The sequence below is a fragment of the Plectropomus leopardus genome, chromosome 18 (assembly GCF_008729295.1).
Source record: "Plectropomus leopardus isolate mb chromosome 18, YSFRI_Pleo_2.0, whole genome shotgun sequence".
NCBI classification, from domain to species: domain Eukaryota; kingdom Metazoa; phylum Chordata; class Actinopteri; order Perciformes; family Serranidae; genus Plectropomus; species Plectropomus leopardus.
Window position 1 is genome coordinate 17901099 of NC_056480.1, and position 20552 is coordinate 17921650.

The 20552-nt window shown below is 39.1% G+C and overlaps 1 protein-coding gene across 1 annotated transcript in view; it reads right to left on the minus strand.

Moving 5' to 3' along the window:
• The window catches only part of gabbr2 (gamma-aminobutyric acid (GABA) B receptor, 2), a 167259-nt gene extending 146960 nt beyond the window's left edge, over nt 1-20299 (minus strand). The window contains exon 1 of the mRNA XM_042505973.1: nt 20166-20299. Within this exon, the coding sequence (XP_042361907.1) occupies nt 20166-20240 (75 nt within the window). The 5' untranslated portion in view covers nt 20241-20299. The remainder of the gene's footprint in view (nt 1-20165) is intronic.
• Between the last annotated feature and the right edge of the window lie 253 nt (nt 20300-20552).

A 20552-nucleotide genomic window follows, 5' to 3' on the forward strand; every position in this document is an offset into this window, starting at 1 on the left:
GATTCAGTTTTGGATTTTTGACTTTTTTTCAGCACAAAAGGCTAAGCAGTTGTTAGACTTGATCCATAGTCATTATTCATAAAGATCAACAGATCATGAGTTTTTTTTCCTAATAACTGTCATTTATATTTTGAAATTATTCTTTCTGAAGATAAGCTGCAAGGCATTAAGTGTAATGTAACCGCCATATTTTGGGAGGAAATGTGCCACGCCATAAGGTCAAAATTAAATACTTGATTTAAAATGTCATAACAATAACTTATTTCACTAGTGAAGTGGGAGCAAAAAGAAGAGCCACTATCTGCGACAAGTGTTGTTTTTTTCTTTCAGACAGAATTAATTATTCAGGGGGTTCGCTGTTCCATGCCTTTACTATCGATGATCAAAATCAGCAGCTCATTTTGATAAATTCTTGATCCAGAATTAAAATCATGCCCCTCTCTAATGGTCATAAACCAAAACTGTTTTTGAGAAATTATGTTTAAAATAGTTGGAGCGACAACAGCAAATCAGTTTCTTACAAAATGTTTTGCCGCATAATTCCATTTTCCATCAAAGGGTATCTAAGGCTTTTTTTATTTATTAATTTTTTTTTATATCTGTTAAGTTACAAGACTTGTATACTGGACATATTAGTTAAGTGTTGACCGACAACCCATTTCATTTGTGACAATATCCCCTTCTGCAATACAACATCTTCTGGTAGAAACTAAAGTATTATATATGATTTTTCTGGTTCAGTTTAAACACCTGCAACATTTGGTAATACTTACACTGGCATTTAGGAAGAATACTGCTAGATTATTCAGAGGTTACAGGAGATTACCCTTTGAAATCTGTTCAGATTGGTTTGATTTCCTTCAAACATGGAAAAATAGGCAATAAGCAACACAACAACAAATGACACAAAAAACACCAAAGAAATTACAATAAAAAATAACAAACAAATGACCACAAATGACAAGAAAAGTAAAAAAAGCAGGAAATGACCTGAAAATGTGCAAAAATAAAATATAAATAATCATCAATGATTTTTTAATTTTTTTCTGTAACCTATTTTCAAATATATAATGATTATACATATAATGTTCTTGATATTTTACTATAATTATTTAAAAAGCTGCTAATTCTGTCTTTCATTTTTAGGTTAATTTTTCAGGCCATTCCCATGACCTTTAAATCATTTTTTGTTGCAATTTAATGGACATTTCTTGCCAAGTTGCTGATTGCCTTTTTTCCCCATGTTTTTTTTAAAGAAATCAAACCAATTTGCTCACGTTTCAAAGGTTAAATGAGAGCAGCTGAACGCAACACAAGGTTTTAGAGGGTTAAAAATCACCCCGGTCAATGGATTGGATCATCTATATTCTCTGTAATGAACATGTTATAGCCCCTATTCACAGACAAAGGAAGACCTAGCTAAACGCTGATGAGGAAAACTTTACCCCCATTATCTGCAAATATCCGTTTAGAAAAGCAGAGGCATGTGCTCAAGGGTTCACTGCTTACCCCATAATTATACCAATTAAGCTGATTACTCCTACTGTTCTCTGCCAGTGGGGGAAAAGGAAGTAATGCCACAACAGAGCCTGAAATCAAAGTTCACCTCTGCTAGATAAACACCCAAGTTCAACTGAAATATCTACCAAGGCCCTATGCTCACTTCATCTTTCTCAGCCTGGCGAATAAAGGGGGAGTTGTTCAAGAAACTAATCGATGGACAAAATAAATATTACCCATCGTTGTTTTTGGCCCACCATGAACTCTCTCTCTCAAGTTGTCTGTGGCAAGTCTCCCACACTTTGCCATGCTCTAAAAATCACTCTATGTTGGACAAGAGGAAGCACGATGAACCATAAATCATCACTGTTTGGGCTGTCGATAAACCATGTAAAGTTTGGATTGGGTGTTCTTATTTTTATACACCATCAAAGACTTGACTCAGTGTGTGGTTTCTGCAAAGTTCTAATGACACCAGAGAAAATGTCAGGATTATTATCGGCCAGGTAGTAAGCCAGATAATGTGTGGTTGGCTCTGGATTTTATAGTGTGTGTGTGTGTGCACGTGTGTGTGTGTGTATTTGGATTTTAAAAAAAGAGGAAGAAGAAAGTGCCAGTGGTTACTTTCAATTATGTCCTTATTCATATTTAATGGTGTTTATTGGATCTTAAGGTCAATGGTGGTGTGTTTATGTGTGTTTCCTAACACTGAGGGAGGAAGCTGGCATCCTGCTGGTTAGTCTGCGCTGTCTCTTTAAAAATGCACAGGGTTCCACCACAGGGAGCGTTGACCCCCCTCGGCCTTAACCTATTGAGCGGTAAATATCAGGTAACACGACCAATGAAATCCCACATTTCACAATCTTCCTTCTCCCTTGCAACCTTCAACAGAGAACCTTCACAATAAACAGTATCGGCTTTATTTAATGAAAGAAATCAATTATGGATCACTGAAAATTTGGAGAACTGTATTGACTTCCTGTGTGCACATGCAAAAGTTGAAGCCCTCGACATACTACATATATATATCATACTATGTATTCAGATGAGCTAAGCTGCACCGGATCTTGTTTTAAAATGGAGATTTATTATCCAAGACAGGAAGTGGTTTGAAAGGCTGAGTGCCAGGGTGTGTGCAGGGAATTCGATACTGTATCAGCATTTAGGAAGATGAATAATTCCTGTATTTTTTACTGTGATGGATTTCCAAGGTGTATTTCATGCCTGATTTCATACAACTAAGACATGAAAGCACTGTCATCAGTTTATGCAAAAATACAAGTGCTGGTGTTCAGGAAAGCACCACAGGACACCTTTGAACTGAAAATTAAGTATCGCCCTCTCAACTGCAGGAGATGGTCATAAAAGCCGGATTGAGCTTTCAATGGAGAAAAGAAGCAATCAATATGCAGCATAAAAACACATCAGAGAGCACAATGTAAATCTTTTTTAGAAGAAGGATAATGGAAAATTGTTTGTGATTGTGTTATACTGTATTCAGCCTCAAGATGTATCCTTTGTGTTTTGTTTAATTAAAAATAGCAAATCTGTTCAGGGAGGATTGCGTAGCTTCACAGCATCAGGCTACAAGCTGGCAAGCTCTATTTTCATTGTACAAGATTTAGGTCAAGGGAAAAGAAAACATAAAAAATATCCAAACATTAAAACTACACAGTGTAAACATATAAATAAAGCATGGTTTGCTATTGCATGAGCTTTTTTTTATGATTTATTTAGCAAAGTTTTGTGATAATTTCCTCACTATTGTTCCAGACTTAAAACCTACAACTAACAATTTTAGCCCAAATTCTGACTTGTTTGACTCGTCTGGTGTATAAAGGTTCTCACAGATGTCTCAAGGAAGGAAAGAGCTATCACTCATATAATTTATGCCACACTTAGCATTATGCTGTACTCAGTCATGAAAACAATCTTATTTTGTATGTCGGTTGTAGTAGATAAAACTAGGGTGGTCGAACAATTAATTATTTTTTAAATCTGATATCTGAAGTTAATCATGATTAATCGCATTTCTTACTCATTTTTTCAATTCCATTATTTTGCATTACAAAGCAGTCATGAAGTCCATATTATTACCAGATTGTCTTGATTAGGAATCAAATGACAGCTAGAAAATGCATGGACCGGCATAAAGTTGGCATGTCTGTGAAGGGGAGACACATGGGTACCCATAGAACCCATTTTCATTCAGATATCTTGGTCTTCTAGTTTCACATGATGCTAGAATCATCACTCTAGCTTTGAAACTCAGCCTGGTGCAGCCTCTTGGCTGTAGGCCAGCAATTAACGTGATTTTCAAAAAAAATTAACACTTTAATTACGGACCTTAAGTGCATCACGATTAATGTGTTAATTCTGACAGCCCTAGATAAAATCTATGCTTGTTCTAAGGCCCTGTTTAAACCTGGTATTAACATGCGTCTGGGGTGGTCCGATCAGCTCTAAATTTGTCGGTTCAAGCCTTGCATTAGAATGCTCCTCCACAAGCCTCTCCAGTGAGCAACCGTGATCAGATCTCATTTCTCTGTTCTAAGCAAATAAAAATGTACATTGCTTCCATTTACAAAGACCAAATGTCTTGTCTATAACCAACCGGAGGCAGCAATGCACTCCCCTTGCCTATGAAAAGAAGACGAAGTAAAACATGAAGATATGGCTGCATGGACATATTCTAGAGAAAAATGTAACCATTATTGTTTCACCAATCGATCCCAACAACAGCTAATTTTATCCATACAAAGCTGTGCTAATTTGAGCTCTAACTTACATCACTAAAATAGATAAGACGTGCAGAAGCTGAAGAACAGCAGCTTAAAGGAGACAGTGTGACGAGAAACAGTTCTGATGCATTTGGATGTAGGAATACCCAGCACTCCACAGGTCAAACACAAAGTCGCTTTTAATGCCACAAGGGTATTTATAAATTTAAAGGCTGGTATAAGTGAGAATGCATCTACCTAGCGACTTTGTCTGTGTGTGTGTGCGTGTGCGCGGGTATGCATGTTCTTGTACAAGGAGGTCGAGCCATATGCACACTCTGTGCTCGGTGCTTACGAACATTCTGCCCCACTTTCTCTTTTTTTTTCTTCTGGCAACCTGTTGAGTTCTGTGGATGTCAGATAAGTGTATGGATATATGGGCATGTGTGTATGCGTGTGTCTGTGTGTGCACTAGATGACTGATCTTTTGTGTGGAACAGCATAAGTGAAATACATGTCTTTGTGCTTGTACATATGTCGGTCTGCAGGAAATCCCTTACACCTGTATGACCATTTGTGTGCATATACATATAATGTATAGGACGCATGTGTGCATGAGAGGCATAGAGGTTCAAGGACAGACAAATTCCACTCTGCACTAATGAGCTTGCTGTGCTGCTATGTCTGCTTTGTCTCTCAGGCCCTCCTGCTTGCAAACCACTAAAAGGTTTGAATTAAAATTTTAAACAGAGCTGTGCCGTGCTGCCTACATCTCAGGACATTTATATATAAAACACACTTCACATAACTCAAAGCTCTGTGAGTCATATAGTTTTCGTGCTGTTTGTCAAGTTGGAAAAACCCTTGCTGTTGTGTCCTCAAAGCAGTTCAGAAAAAAACACAAGCACAAACAGTAAACAACTGTAATAATAGGTTTTATCTGATCTCTAGTATCGCTGTCTTTTCAAAATGCACTTGTTATACAGCGTGGTTTGGACATACAACATTTCATATGGTGTTGTGTGGTAATGTCATGATACTGGAAATTGTAACTCTGATACAATACCTTGAAAAATATCTATATTCAATATTCACATTTGCAAGTAAAAAAAACAGAACACTTCTTTATTCTTGTAGATATTTACTTATCAGGTTTCTTCTGAGTCACCACATATTGAATTTTGGAATATATATGTACTACACTTATTCACATTCTTGGAGCACAGACCATGCTCTGGACATGGGTGGAGCAGCCATACGCCAAGTGCAGTGAAAATGAAACTTAACCAGTTTATTGCACTGGAATTTAAAAGTTTGCTTTCACTCTTTTCTGCAGCAGCTGTTCCTCTCATCCATCGATCTGCAACTCAAACTCCTCAAACTGCTGCTGATGAAAAAACGAACTTATGACTAGCTCCGCCTGAGCTGCATTCATGGACCCGCAAAAACATCTGAATTTAGAAGGGGACACAGAATGATAAATACGGGAGCACGCACAAAACTAAATAAAACACTGCTCGAGCACACTTTCACTTTTTACTTTCAATGTGTGTTTCCTACGGCAATGAAGCCCGATTAAATTGAATTACACCGAGAAGACAGAGCAAGAGGAGGCAGAGCTATAAGGGAAAACTGTAGTGTTGTGTTTGTCAACTTGTTGTTGAAAGAAGAAGAGGAGAAAGTGATTATGTAGAATCAATAGTATTGTGCTGCAGAAAATGAATATTGGAACTGTTTAAACACTCAAAATCGATATGTATTAATGTATATATCGATAGCTCCACAGCATCAAAAGTTTGTGGCCATTTTGGTGAACAATCCTGTATGTGGAGTGCGAGGTAACTTAAAGACACTCTACTGCGGCAGATTTGCCATTAAGGACTGTACTGTTAAGCAACATGTTTGTAGTACGGTCCTTAAGATGCTCTGTTTAATATCACACAAGATAAGAGTGTGTTTCAAGCAGCCTCAGAGTTGAAAATATTCTAAAATATTCTCTGAGTCAAAAGAAGCCACTTTCTGGTGAATGTATTATCTATTTAACTGCATTTAATGTGCACTGCACAGATATGGACTCGTGATTTGAAGAACAGCTTCATAAAGAAATCGCCTGCTGTATAACAATGTAATGGTACAAGTTAGAAACCATGAAAGACCTTAAAAGCTGCCATTTGACGACATCCGTTTTCAAATTACATAGAGAAACTGCTCCGTCATTTTGAATATGCACATCATGATACCAATTTGCATGTAAATGCGATGCTGCAGCTACAAAACAAAGATAAATCTTTTGACAAATGTCACACTATAAACATATCATAATGCAGCAGAAAGCATGTTATGACTATTCATGAAAGCAGTTTCTTAGCCATGTCTTTCTGCGCACTAAAACAAGAGCAAGCCCTTATCTCTGCCAGCAGAATTAGAATATGGCACTTCCTCGTGCCAAACGCTTCACCACGTCTTCAACAATTATAGCAATTTCTGCTTCGTGTACACAAGGGTTTCTGGGACCCTTTGAAAAGGAAAACCCCTTTTGTTACAGGAGAGGGTTAGAGAGAAAAGGAGGGAGAGGGAGATGATTTGACATGGATGGTGAGAAACATGCATGCACATGCATCTGCTTCTGCATCTGTGCATGTATGTGCATGTCCATTTATCCATCTGAACAATTGTTTGTCTGTTTGAGTCTGAGTCTGAGTGGCACAGCTGTTCAAAGAGGACACCAACTGGTAGTGGGATTTGTGATTTGAGAGGAGAGAAGCCGTTAACCTACTGTTCACTGTCTCTGAAAAGAAAAATAAGGATTTGAAATCACATCAAATTTACCCACTGGCCACAATTTAGGAAAATGGCTGGGCAGAATGGAGTGAACACACAATGTATGGCCCAATCCCGATACATTCTATGCCCCTTTAATCAAGCCTTTAGCCCTCCAGTCCCTGCCATCACGTCTAGGGTTAGGGTGTTATGACCCTCAACTGTTTATTGTTTATAAAGGTTTAAAAATTATGATAACAATTGTATTATCCTATTTTAATGTAATTTCAATATATTATGGTCCGTTCCTTTCTAACGAGCATAACAAGAAAAACAATTTAATAACTGGCATGCCAATGCCAACTACCTAGTTAGCATTGGCTACCTTATATACCAGTTAGTTAAAGTTTCAGTGTTTTTGCTGATTTTTGCATGACAGTTTGACATATTTCTATGTCACATTAAGTTATGAACCCATCATAAATGTCCAGTACAACCAAAAAATGCTGCTTATAGCCAACGCAAGAGAAATCCATGGAGCTGAAGACAGCATTTTCGCAATTTGCATCTGTTTACGTAAACACCAGCATCAAAGTCCACTGATGAAGTATCAAGGTCTTGAGGGGTGTAAAGATAAGCTGGATTAGGCCACATATATCTCTATAAAATTGTTTGAAATTAAAAATATATTTATTTTTTGCATTTGCATTTCCCATGCATGTAGCTAGTTGTAGCTCGTCATAGGCATCGAGGACATTACTCTGTAATGATCCGAGGTATCAATAACTTCTGTCACTGATTAAATTAAACAACTATGAGAGGACATCACCCTTCAAGTGATTAACAAAATCGAACTGGCTCATTTAGAAGTCAGTTATGGTGCCATGTCAATATGAAATTATGAATCATGAAAACAAACATTCTGTACATATGTACAGACTCATACACAGTATTTATTTCAATATCTGCTGTGATCATGTCTTTAGAGACTAAGTTGATGTTACCTTTAGCTAGAGAGACATTATCATTTATCACCACTTATCATACTGAATTCTATTTGTAGCCGTAGACTCAAAAGAGAGGTATTGAATGACTGCACCAATAGGGAATGAAAATAGCATTGAGCACAGTATCAACCTCAAGGAGGCTTAACGCTTCCGCATTCTGATGCCCCGATAAAGCGAAAGAGGATCGTGTGGGAGGAAAAGAGAGACAGAAAAGAGTGACAAAGAGGAAAAGGAATTTAATCAAGTAAAGAGGTGGAGAGGGTGTTCAAGCCTTTCTGACTGGATCTGGTGTTTGTCACAGAAAACACTTTGCTCACTTTTAGGATGGATGTAATTCGATAGGCTAAACACTTCAGGCATAGTGTAGTTTGTATAATTAAGGTAAATATAGCCATCAGGAGCAGAGATAAGTGCTATTTTTACTCTACTTGGCTCCATGTTGCTTCAAATATATTAACAGTAACATTTTGGAATTACAATAGAAAGCTTTCTTTCATCAAATAAACCAGTATGTCTCACAGACAGCATAAATATAACACAGCCACAGTGATGTCAACCATTGGTTTGTGGACTCCCACACTGAAGCCTCAAGTTTGTAAGTTTGACCATCACCATCTTGGTTTTTTGGGAGCTTAAAGTGACCATATCTGGAGGAGAGGGTGGAGCTGTTGGAGTTGATGCTTGGCTAACAGCCTGTCACTCAAGAGGCTACACCCTAAGTTATGTGTAATTGTAAGCCTTAAGAAGATTTAAATAAGTGAGTTATATAGCCTAAAAAGAATCCGCTGTACAGGGAAACTAGCTTTAGAGACCTAAGTTGTTAAGGTTTTTTTTTTGTACCAGGCTGTAAACATGTTTATTTCTACTGTAAAGTTTGACATTTTAACTCAGGTGTGTGAGTGGAGTGACACGCTTTTGGAGCCATTCTCAAGTGGCCATTCACGGAAGCAGTGTTTAGCACTTTGCGTTGGCTTCATTTTTCAGCCCCAAAAGTTGCAGCTATGTGTTCTATAGTGCTTTTATAGAAAAATGTTTATCCCCCTAGTTTGCTGGTGTGTCAGTTAGGCTTGGGAGGTATCACAGTATTATGGTATACCAAAGTATTTAGAAATCCCCAAGATATGTTTTTCAAAGTCGTCATAAATACAGGCACTCCTCTTTCTATTAAAGTCATTGTATGCAGTGCGCAGCACGCACCACCAGAACTCTGGCTCCAGGCTCTAAAGGTGAAACAATCAGCTGAAGTGAAAGACACAGCAACACCTAATGGAGGAGGGAGAAGGTACAGTACTGTAAACAGCTGGCGACCAGCAATAGAAGAGAGACGCCATGTGGAATAATGGCCTATTTTTAACATCTAACTTGGTGAATTAAGGATTTATTTCCACCAACCAGAGCTAGTGTTTGTTAGAACCATGGACTTGCTAACTAAATTACTAGCAAGAGTAACCAAGACAGTTCGGGTGAGTTTTATTTTGTTTCCATCAAGTTTGAAGGAAGTGTGTTTTATAATGAGTTAACAAGGCAATAAAGCCTTGTCAGTCTTCCATGACCGAGACAAAGTTGAATCAAAAAGGTGTACAGTTGTATTTCTCTGTTAAATAAGGAAAACAGGTGTACGGATTGTTTTATATTGTGTATTGTTAGTCTGAAAAGTGCCCCACACTTTCCTGAAATTTCAGGCAGGTATGCAGGTATGAAATGTTACATACCGCCCAAGCCTAGTGTCAATGTGAGTATACATCTGCGTTGCCTGTAGAATTTAAATTATTCTGTGGGCCAATCTCATGTGGAAATCAAATGACGTTATTGCTGTACATGAAGCCGACTGTGCAGCGGGGAGGGGTAAAAAAGGAAGCTGGAACTCTGTAATCTGTAATGATCTGAAGTCTTTCTCTCTTTCCATTTCCTCTCACTAACCCACTAAGTTTGTCCTCATCCTCTTTCTCTCTCCCTATTTTTTCCCTTTTCCCTCTTCCTCTGTCTCTCTCTCTCTCTGAATGGGAGTTGATGTTTCAGATATTAGTGAGCTGTGTCAGACAGTTAAACTGCCCTTTATCGATCCTCTAAGCTTCACTCTTTCCAAGCAGCCGTTATGGTTTTAATGGCTTGTAATGGAGCCGGTTCCTCTTTGATGTCCAATTGCTCGGCGAGTCCGCCCTTGTTTTTGATATCGTTTGAAAGGATCCTCCTAATGCCGGCCTCAGAGAAGCCCGTTTCCGACACTAATTTTTGGGTCGATGAGGTACCCAGCTCTATGATTTCAAAATGTCACTATATTGGGAAAAAGTCTGACATGACTGTGAGCCAGGGAGAAGCGGTCTTTCAGGGTTTTGTAAAAGCTCACTGGCAACATGGTGCTGTGACGTAGATTAGATGAAGCTTGTTCTGAACAGGGAAATTGACTCATTCGGATTTGAACATGACTTATACAGACATTAAAATACTCAAATTCTCCTAACTTATTAAGAACGCAATATGAAGCTCACAGTTTATTCAATAACTGTATCTCACAATGCCTTTTAACAGTCAATCTACTGATCTCCATTACCAAAAGGTTATCTAGTGTTACCAAGCCAATGGTTCCCAACCTAGGAGTAAAGACCTCCACATTGGGGTGCAAGATAAATCTGAGGGCTGTAAAATTAAAAGGAGAAGTAAGAGGAAAAAGACTGATCAACTTTACTGTAATATTTGCATGTTTCTTTGTTTTTTTAGAAATACAAGATCAATTTGCCTCAGAGAAAGAGGGTGCCCGGTTCCAAGCCGCAAACCAACTTGGGCTATTTGTGTGGAGTCTGCATGTTCTCCCTGTGTTAGTGTGGGTTATCCCTGGGTTTCTTGGCTTCTTCCCACAGTCCAAAGACATGCAGATGTTAGGTAAATTGTTGACTCTAAAAACTACCCAAAGGTGTTAATGTGATCATGAATAGTTATCTGTCTTGATGGTTTCTCAGACTGCAGGCAAATCAAATTTGTTTCTCAGATCAGATACTAAAAACAGCCTGTTCACACTGTCATGTGTAAGTAATCGGATCAGATTTCTAAGTCAAGACATCAACAACCATTTACATGGGCTGCGGTGGAAACAACAGAGGCATCAATAATAGCAATGTTGTTGATGCAGCTACCAATGTTGAAGCATGTGAAATGGATAAATTTGCCCTCAAAACAATTTATCCTGGCATCTGTCCACTTTAGTGGTTCTTTAACGTTCTGCTAGAGGCAGAATGTAACTGCTCAGCAACATCAGTCATTTTGTCTTCTATTCAAAGACACTTTGAAATTTGGATTCACATTTCGAACCACCTCCAAGTGTGTTTTAGATTTGCAAAAATTGCATTTCATGTGATTTTTTGCTGTCCAGACTTCCAACCTGGATACAATCTGGGTATGCCAAAAATGCTTGGCAGTCTTAACAATGCCTATGTATCAATCCATAATATAGTCTGGTGACCTTTCCAGGGCTTACCTTGCCTCTTGAAGGTTCCAGCCCCCCCGAGACCCACGGACAGACGAATGGATGGACAGATGGATGAATGGACGGACGGACAGACAGACAGATGGTTAGATCGATGGAAAGATGACTTTATTTCTCTAAGACTCTAATAAACATTCAAATAAAACCTAGAAAACAATCTCTTTGGTTAAACTGGTAAAAAAAAAAAAATAGTCTCAAATTGACATGGCTTTGATTGAAGTCACAGCCCAAAGAGGCTGGGAACCACTAATCCACGCTGACATACATTTCAGACAGAAAATGTATTTATGTTTTTCCTCTTTTTTTTTGCAATCAAAAATACTTTAGTTCAGTTATTTGGTATCTAAAATGAGAAGATCATAAGGATCTCCTTCATTTTCGCTTGTGATCTTTGCATTCCTTACATTCCAAATCGGATATGCTCAGGGAACCTCCGGTCCGTCTAAATCATGTATTACAGCCTCCTCCTATGATTTAAATGTTATTTGTTTGTTTTTCATCCTCCACTCCTTTTCTTCACCTCTATCCCTGCAACTAATTTCTCCCTTTCTGCTCCCTTACATCCTTCTCTTGTACATTTCTTTTTGACTTTTCTTCAGTGCAAAAATAGCTGTCCAGCAGCCTGTGTCAAATCATAAATTAGCTTGATTATGAAGATATATTTTGGCACCCCAAAATAAAGCCAAGGCAATCTCTACACGTGTCTGAATTCCATTTATTATAGTAAGTTAATTTTTATGGAGATTTTCAATTTATCATATGATTGTTTTATGTTAAAGTGTTATTTTTATCTAGAAACTAAAAGTTGTATACACCCAGCTAGCTCTTCAAAGTGCTATGGACTCTATGACCTAAATAGGGAATATCAAAGCCTGGAAACCCCAAAAGAGAAAAGAGAGAAATGGGAAAAGAGCCAGGATTTGGGGGCACAAAAAAACATATCTTACAGTCTTCACAAGCTGGGTGTGTATGATACAGTCCCTGTGCGAAACATCAAAAACAAGCTCGATCTATTAATGTGTATAGTTTGTTTATTGTTGCTGGTGGCTGGCAGGTCCTACACCATCATTAGTGCCGTAAGTATGACGCGCTGATTTTCTATTTACTCGCCCTCCTTCAGAAAAACTACTGGGGAAATGATGGTACTCAAATGCAAGGGTGGAATTCAGCATGTATTCATCTTGTATTTCTTTTGAATGTGTCTCATAGACCTTGGTGTCAAAGAGATGTGTCAGTGGAAAAAAAAAAGAAAAGAAAGAATGAGAAACTGTTTCAATTTGTTTTTCCTCCTTCCTTTGGAAGCACAGAAAGAGAAAGATATTCTGTCAAAACTCTTGTTCTTATTGAGTGCCTCTAAAAGTAGCATGTTTATTCAATATGTGACACCAACAGTTGCAATCCGTTAACGGCTTGCATTCAACAAATGTTGCTAATTAGGTAATTACTGTGTTTCCTGTCAAATGGTGCACATTTGGCACTAAGAAGAGATACATCTATGTGCGTGAGCTCAGTATTACAGCACATGCTGCATTCTACAAGTGCAGGCAGCATTCATGACAAAAAAGTCTGATTAATGCACAGCATAGCATATAATTAATACTTTTTACTGTCTCTTTTTATGCCTTCGGGGATAAAAGAAAGAGAAACTGTGATAGACTCATTGAGAAAACACTGCCATTAATAGGAAGTCTTCATATTTTTACATCTGCAGCAGCCTCATTAGAATTAGCTTTGCTTTAAATATCAACATTCTCCTTGTTTAACATCATCAGCAGTCTGAACCAAAAATCTGGGATGCAATTTACAACCCAAAAAATGATGCTGAATCGTCCTCCCACTCACTTCTCAAATTGCACTTCCATGTCTTTGGATAACATGACAGTATCAAGGTTATGCCCATTAAAAAGCAAACAGTGCTTCTCCAGCCAGTTTGTGAAACAACATTAATCCACAGTTGGACTGATGTAGATAGCCAGAGACACCACTTCCTGGTTCCCATGGGTCTTGCCTAGAAGCTTTGAGACAGTATGAAAATCAGACCTAATTGCCATTCTTCAACGTCCTGACTTAGAGAACACACACAAGTATGTATGCAGCCAAATATGAATATGGTTTGAAGGAGTCATTTAACCTTTAGATTACAGTTTATGTAACCTTAGGGTGCCAACAAAGCAAAACCAGCACAGGATCACACACAGCACAAAGAGGCAAGCCATAACTCTACTCATAATGCTGATAAATGATGATCTATTGTGATGCTCACACCATCCTTGCCCTTGCACTCTGAGATTTTAGCTTAAACTTTGGAAGTCATGAAATATTGATACGGTACACAGGAGGATTTGACGTAAGTGAGGCAGAATACTGCAGTGCTAGGCATCACATGTTTTATTGAAGCATCCAGTGTAGCACTCAGTGAGAATGAGAGAAAGAAAATGGGAAAAAGAAGACCCTAAAGAGTCGGAGGAGGCTTAAAAAAAAAAAGAGACAACGCTGCACTTCAAGGAGGCAGGGATGCAACTTTGCTGTCCCCAAATTGCCTGGTTTAATGAAGCATCAACGATCGATACAGCAAATGGCGAAGAAGAATGGGTTTCATATACAGGTAAATATTAGCTCTATGTCCAGGTCTTGACCACAATACCTTCAGAAGGCGCATCCACATCCTCTAACCTCTATATATTGACTTTATTATTTGGTGTCCCTATAAGATAAATGAATCAGAGGTTTGATGCTAACAGGGGAACCGAATATTTTTGGCTGCATTTCCAAAAGAATATTTGAAAGTAGTATTGTCAATGGTTAACCATTGATCAGTTAACCACAAAGAATATTTTTGACCATTTCCACACCACAGGTGAATTTTGCTATTCTTCAGAACTGTGCACCACTCAAGTTTGGTTGGAGCTACCAAGCTAGCAGTGCTGCTCATTTAGGTATTACTGCCAGTAACATCATCCAGACCCAACAACATTGCTGTGAAAACATTGTGCCGACCCTCTGGTCTCATCCCGGTGAGTAAGCAGCTCAATAAAACCCCTTAAGCATGGTTGAATATGTTACCACCAGAGCAGTGTCAACACGGGTATTGGCACACGCATATTTAAAAAGTTCTGTAGTCAAAATGAAGCCGCTTACTCACCTATGTGACCTTAGGGGAGGCTTGAGGGTGGGTACAGTTGGCTGTCTGTCTGTCAGCAAACCTAACAGAAACTAAAATAGCCTAAAAGTCAAGAAACTTACATTGTTATACATAAATTTATACATACATAAATGCAGCACTAAGGCTCAAGAGGGAAAAGAGTGACTAAAAGGAAAGGTAACTTATATTTAAATTCTTTTTCCTTCAAAATGAACTTTCTCATTGCCAGTTAATTGGGGTGGGCCTATCACACGCAAAATTTACTGAAACTGACAACCACATTGAAAGTCACATTTTCTCCTTGCTTAGATTAAACTCAAAAGTGAAAAATAAGTATCTGCATCTTTTCCATACCGTTCTAGCAGTGGGTAAAAAAATATTGACAAAATCCCCCAAAAAATGGCTTTTACATGGTCCACTTGTGCAAATGATCAATTTTATAGGAATAACGCTCTCTTGTCTTCTTCTCTTCTAAATTACAAGAGGCCAAATGATCGGGAGGCATAATTTTTCATTACACACTCGACGTGGCTGAAAATGAACAGTGCTGCCACTGATAGGCCTAATTGGTGAGTGAGAAGGGGCCAGCAACTGGCGGGAGGGTGGGTTGGGGCTATTTCCTGGCACTCAATGAGCCATTTACAGAAAATAGACACCACTGCTGTGGAGAGGAAATGGACCTCTCGCGAGTTAAGAAAAAACAGACTAAAGTGAGTTCAGCATGTTGACTGGATACAGATACCTGTGCCAGCAAGTATTTCAAAAGCTCACCAAATGCTCTCTGGAATTACGTAACATCATGGTGAGGAGAACACAAGATTAATCACAGACCAAGATGGCTGCCAAGAGGATGGCTTCAACATTCATTGTCTTGCGGAAATACAACCACAGCAATCAGTGGCATTTGTGGCTGATGGCAGCTCACAAACACAGCTGCGTCTTGCCCCGTTTCTTCGAATTTCAATTTTATACTATTACAGTCTATGTCTGCCCCTGTCTGTCTGTTACTCCATCATTCCCTCAATCCGCTCCTCACCATCTGTCCATTGGCCCTGGTGGCATTCTTATCCACCATTTTAATTTGCTTGGGCAGTCATTTTAGCACATGTACAGCACTGCATTATAAAATGTGACTGTAAGTACACAGCAAAGCAGAGCTGCAGAGGGAAGGAGGTCGACAAATGAGCATCACAAGACCTGAGTCAGAGACATAAACTGTCACAAACAGATCAATCTGTAGATACAGTACATACAGATCTCAACAATATGCTGTTGGCAAGTGAATCCAAGCTTTTTCAGTACTGTATGTGTGTCCTGTGCTGTGTCAGACCGATATTGGATTGAAAGATGTTGTCTACCAATGATGTGATGCCGGTGCACAAAACGACAGTCAATGACATTAAAGAACAGCTTATATTATTACAAAGGCAAATTTGAACTTGAAATTAAACAATATGTTAAGCTGTTTAAAGTATACTTAAATATATAATTATGAAATAATGCAAAACACTATCAACAAATTCACATTAATAAAACATGACCACAATAATTTAACACTTAATTACAGTGACAGTACTAACAACAGCAAAAACATTTTTCGAACAGGGATCAATAATTGTCACCCTAACTCAGTGGTGACTCTGCAGCCTGACATTTCTCCATTAGCTGCTGAGATTGTCACTAAAATGAGAGTAGTTGATATACCTTAACAGTCCACCTTAAGTAAGCCTGGTCTGGTTGAAATTCTCCATTCAGCTGGCTGAAGTTAACCGGTAGGGCGCACATGTGCTTGGCCGCCCTAAGTGTCTAGTGCACACACTCTATGGGCCCCATAATGCAGAAGATCCGGTTACATTCCCTCCATGGAAATAGAGCGTTTTTTGTTTCATGCACTACTGAGCACCTTTCATCAGAATGAATGGGGTCCCGCCACCCATGCAGTATTCAGGTCTCTTACATCCATGGGCTAACTCCCTTAACTTTATCAGCCGGTGGCAAGTAAGACACTGGAACTTGGCTTGTGATTTGAGGAAGTATTTACTGACAAATAGCCTGAACATTGCACTGCTAGTGCAACCAGGCACCAAAACCGCCTTTGCAATCCGGTCCAGTCATTATTGATCGTAAAGGAACCAGTGCCGTAATAGCACCATGTTTTGGTACCCAACCCTACATCTGTTCACCATCATTACAGTATTATCATATAAGGGACATTGGCTGCAGGTCTGATGATGTTGCTTTTATGAGGTTTTATTACAAGTTTTAAACAATGGACACTTTATAGTAGGAAATGATAATCGAAAATGAAATTTGTCGTCTTTTATCATGTTGGAATTGGGCAGTACCTTCTTCATTATCTAATATTTCTCCAGCCAGACACAGCTGGTGAAGCCACACTTAAAAGAACTTGAGGGGAACCTCTGTGATACTAGAACTGTCATACAGAAACTGAACAGTAATGTATATTGAGGGTTTCCAAAGAGGAGGTTGGTTGGCTATAGGTCTTAAGTTTGTTTTTCTTATAATGATTTTTGAATAATTGGTTGAATAGAGGTAAAAGAACAAAGATCCCCTGACCCTTATTCCTACTAGAGGGGTTTCAGGATAGATTCCTTTTAAGAGATTATTCCAACTGCTGGGAATTTAAAAAAGTATTGGCTATTGGTTTCAGTTAAAAGAAATTTAAAAAAAAAAACATTGTCAAAATTCCTGTCTAAAAACCTGTTCTGCTTTAAGTATGAGCATGTGCATTCAAGTGTGTGCATAGAGCGTAATGAACGGGTATGCAGTGGGAGTTTATTTTTGTTGAGCCTTTCAAAGCTGACTTCATTAGGCATCAGCACTGATTGAAAGCTATTTTTATGGGTGTATGATTAAGCTTTTTCCAGGAGTGGTTGTTCTCTCAGCTATCTCTACTGTAGATAGTATCAGCGAGCTCCCTGTTTTGATGTGGAAATGATGAGCTTGTTAAGCCTGGCCCATAATATCACCATGAAAAATTCTCTATTTCCCTTCACGCCAACTCATGTTTTGCAGAGGAGGGTGCCAGGGCTGGGTAATAAATATGCAGGGTGTCAGAATCCAGACTTTTAAAAATAAAATCCCACTGATGTGGCAAACTAAACGTTGTGGCGTGTAAGATTCGAAACTTCATCTTTACTTCCCTCTCTTCCTCTGTGGTTGAGGGAGGCACCTCCTCCTCTCGTGCCCTTCCCAACAGTCCATCTCTCTGTCTTCTCTTGCAGTCAAAAGCAGTATTCTAGCCAGAGCAATGTCTACCAAACTTGTCACCACTTGTCAAAGCAGAGAGTTGTCCGTCTCTCATAAAAACACTTTCAAATACACAATTGCATTTACAGAGACCACATGCCAACACACAAGGTAAACAACACACACATTCAATAGGAACTCATGAAAGTCAATGGGCTTAGAGATGGAGCAGAGAGGCTCACGCCAACAATCTCGCTGACAGGTGCAAGGACCAGCTTGATAAGTACATGATAGCTAAACACACAGGTGCCACCTAACTGCGCATTTATGTTCCATACAACAACCAATAGCTATCTGGTGTGTTGTTTACATCCACTGACGTGTGTTCCTGCAGATTTCCAATGCACATTATAGTTGCTTGGTGAGTCATACTCTGGTGAGGATGTAGCTCAGTTCTGTAACCTGTATGCCAGAAATAACATCACACATGCACATAATGACACTCACTCGATTGTAGACCAATTTACACACAGATAATTATGTCTCATATGATGGCACAGCACTTAACTCCTTGATAAACACCTGTTTCAACATGAAACAAGTCTCCTCATTGTGCTGGACAGCTAACAGATATAAATAAATATCTTTGAAGTGCCCTTGTACCTACAAGCTTGCTGGCCTAAAAAGCAATTTATTTGCTTGTAGCAACAGCAACAATAGTTACCCTTGCTATTGAATACAAGTGTGTACTCTTAAGGCATCTCCTTTAAACACTGGTACATTCGAGGTGTTTTCTTTGCCATTGCATTACATTTTGTTCAATCGCTTACTGTCTGGTAAGCGTCACAATGTGTATTTGGGATTGGGCTGGCATACATTTGTTGGTGTAGGTCTGTGTATTAAAGTGAAAGAGCCTGGTTGGTAAAGTGCTCTGGGGAACACATTGTACTAGGCAGAGTGTTCTGCAGAGCAGAAGATTGCTACTGCATTTCTCACAGGTAATCGCTGACAAACAAGCCAATAAATAGACAGAAGAGCACACACACACACACACACACACACACACACGCACACGCACACACATATGCACACACATATGCACACACACACGCAGACACACACATAAACCACACAGACAAATGCCTAAGAGCAGTTCAACTATGGCTTGAACCTCTCTTTCTAGACTGAGATCCTTACGACCGAAAGTAAGTGAACACGGAAACAAAAAATTCCTCATCCTTTCATTCCCCCATCCTGCCGATCTTTTCACTCTTGAGTGACCCTGACAAGACGAGCAAGCAGAAAGGGACATGAAAAGCAGCAGAATCACAGTAATTGCAGGCGGAAGAAATACGCCACATAATGTGACATTCAGTTCAAAATGCAGCCTCTTGAATTATGTTATCTCTTCCAAGCACGAGCTTCACTCCCGTTCTTATCTGTGCCCCATAACCTTTGTAAGATTTGCAGCAAATGAAATGTATTCCCTGGACGGAGGCATTTCCCCTCTTTGGGACCGTAGTACAGTATACAGTCAAAGAAACTGTACGTATTAACTCAGGGGGTCAAAAGTTTATTAGATGTAAGAATGAGTGGTGTTTAATGCTTACAGTAAGCAATCATAAAGCTCTAATAATTTAATGGCAGCAAATGCCATCAAGCAAGCAAGAATGTAATCGAATGGTAAAATCTGTTACATGAATGTCTAGCAGGTAATTAGCATCGACTGGACTGAGTAGAAAAACTTTTATTGGCTAATACCAATGACAAAACACCCCAAAAACCTATCAACAGCTGCAAGGCATGCCACACAAGACTGCATTTCATTAACAAAAAAACATATAATTTAATGTTTACCCTCATACACAAGTCCATATGCTTGCTTATTGGAAGTTGAGCTCAATTTTTTAACAGCCTTCAAGTGCTCTACTACAACAACGGGTTTAAGCCATTTTGACTCTGTCTCTGATTGTAAAATGAGGGAGGATTCTGCGGATTAGAGCAACGCCAATTAGACATTCACCCTGGCAAGGTTAATGAAGGATTAAGCCATGAGTTGGGACCCCTTTGAAATCCCAGGACCTATCAGCACACTGCAGTTCTAAGGGACAAGATTTTTTTGGGAAACTCAATTAAATAGCAAATTCAGGTTTTCTGATAGCAACATAGACACGTAGAGAAACCTCAGTGTAAGTACGTACGCAGGAGTTAGCATGTCTATTACATCCAATAATACCCACTGACGGATAAGGCACAACAGCATCACAGGCTCACAAACACTAGATTTAGGCTATACATCACATGCAAATGTACACACACGCAGATAACATGCAGAACAACCCTACCTGCACCAGATTCCAGCCCTCCAAGGACTCTGCGATGATGGAGGTAACAGAGGGACAGACACCGCCGAAGATCATCAGGTGTTTGGGACCGTAGCATATGGCATCAAAGAAGGCTCTCAGCCCCTTGGCGTTGTCACACTGCAGACACAGAGAGAGGTGGTGAAGGTCAAGGTGAGAGCAGGAATTAAGGGGGAAAGGTACAAAGAAAAGAGAGAAAGGACATTTTAATTAGTTTTTGTTGTAAAAAACAAGAACAAGAGAACAAGAGAGGAGACAGGAGAAGAGAAAAAAGGGAGGTAAAACAAAGAGAAAATACTGTTATACAACCATGTGGCTGGCACACAGGATAATAATCTGAATATAAACTCTACTTTGCAAATTCAAATC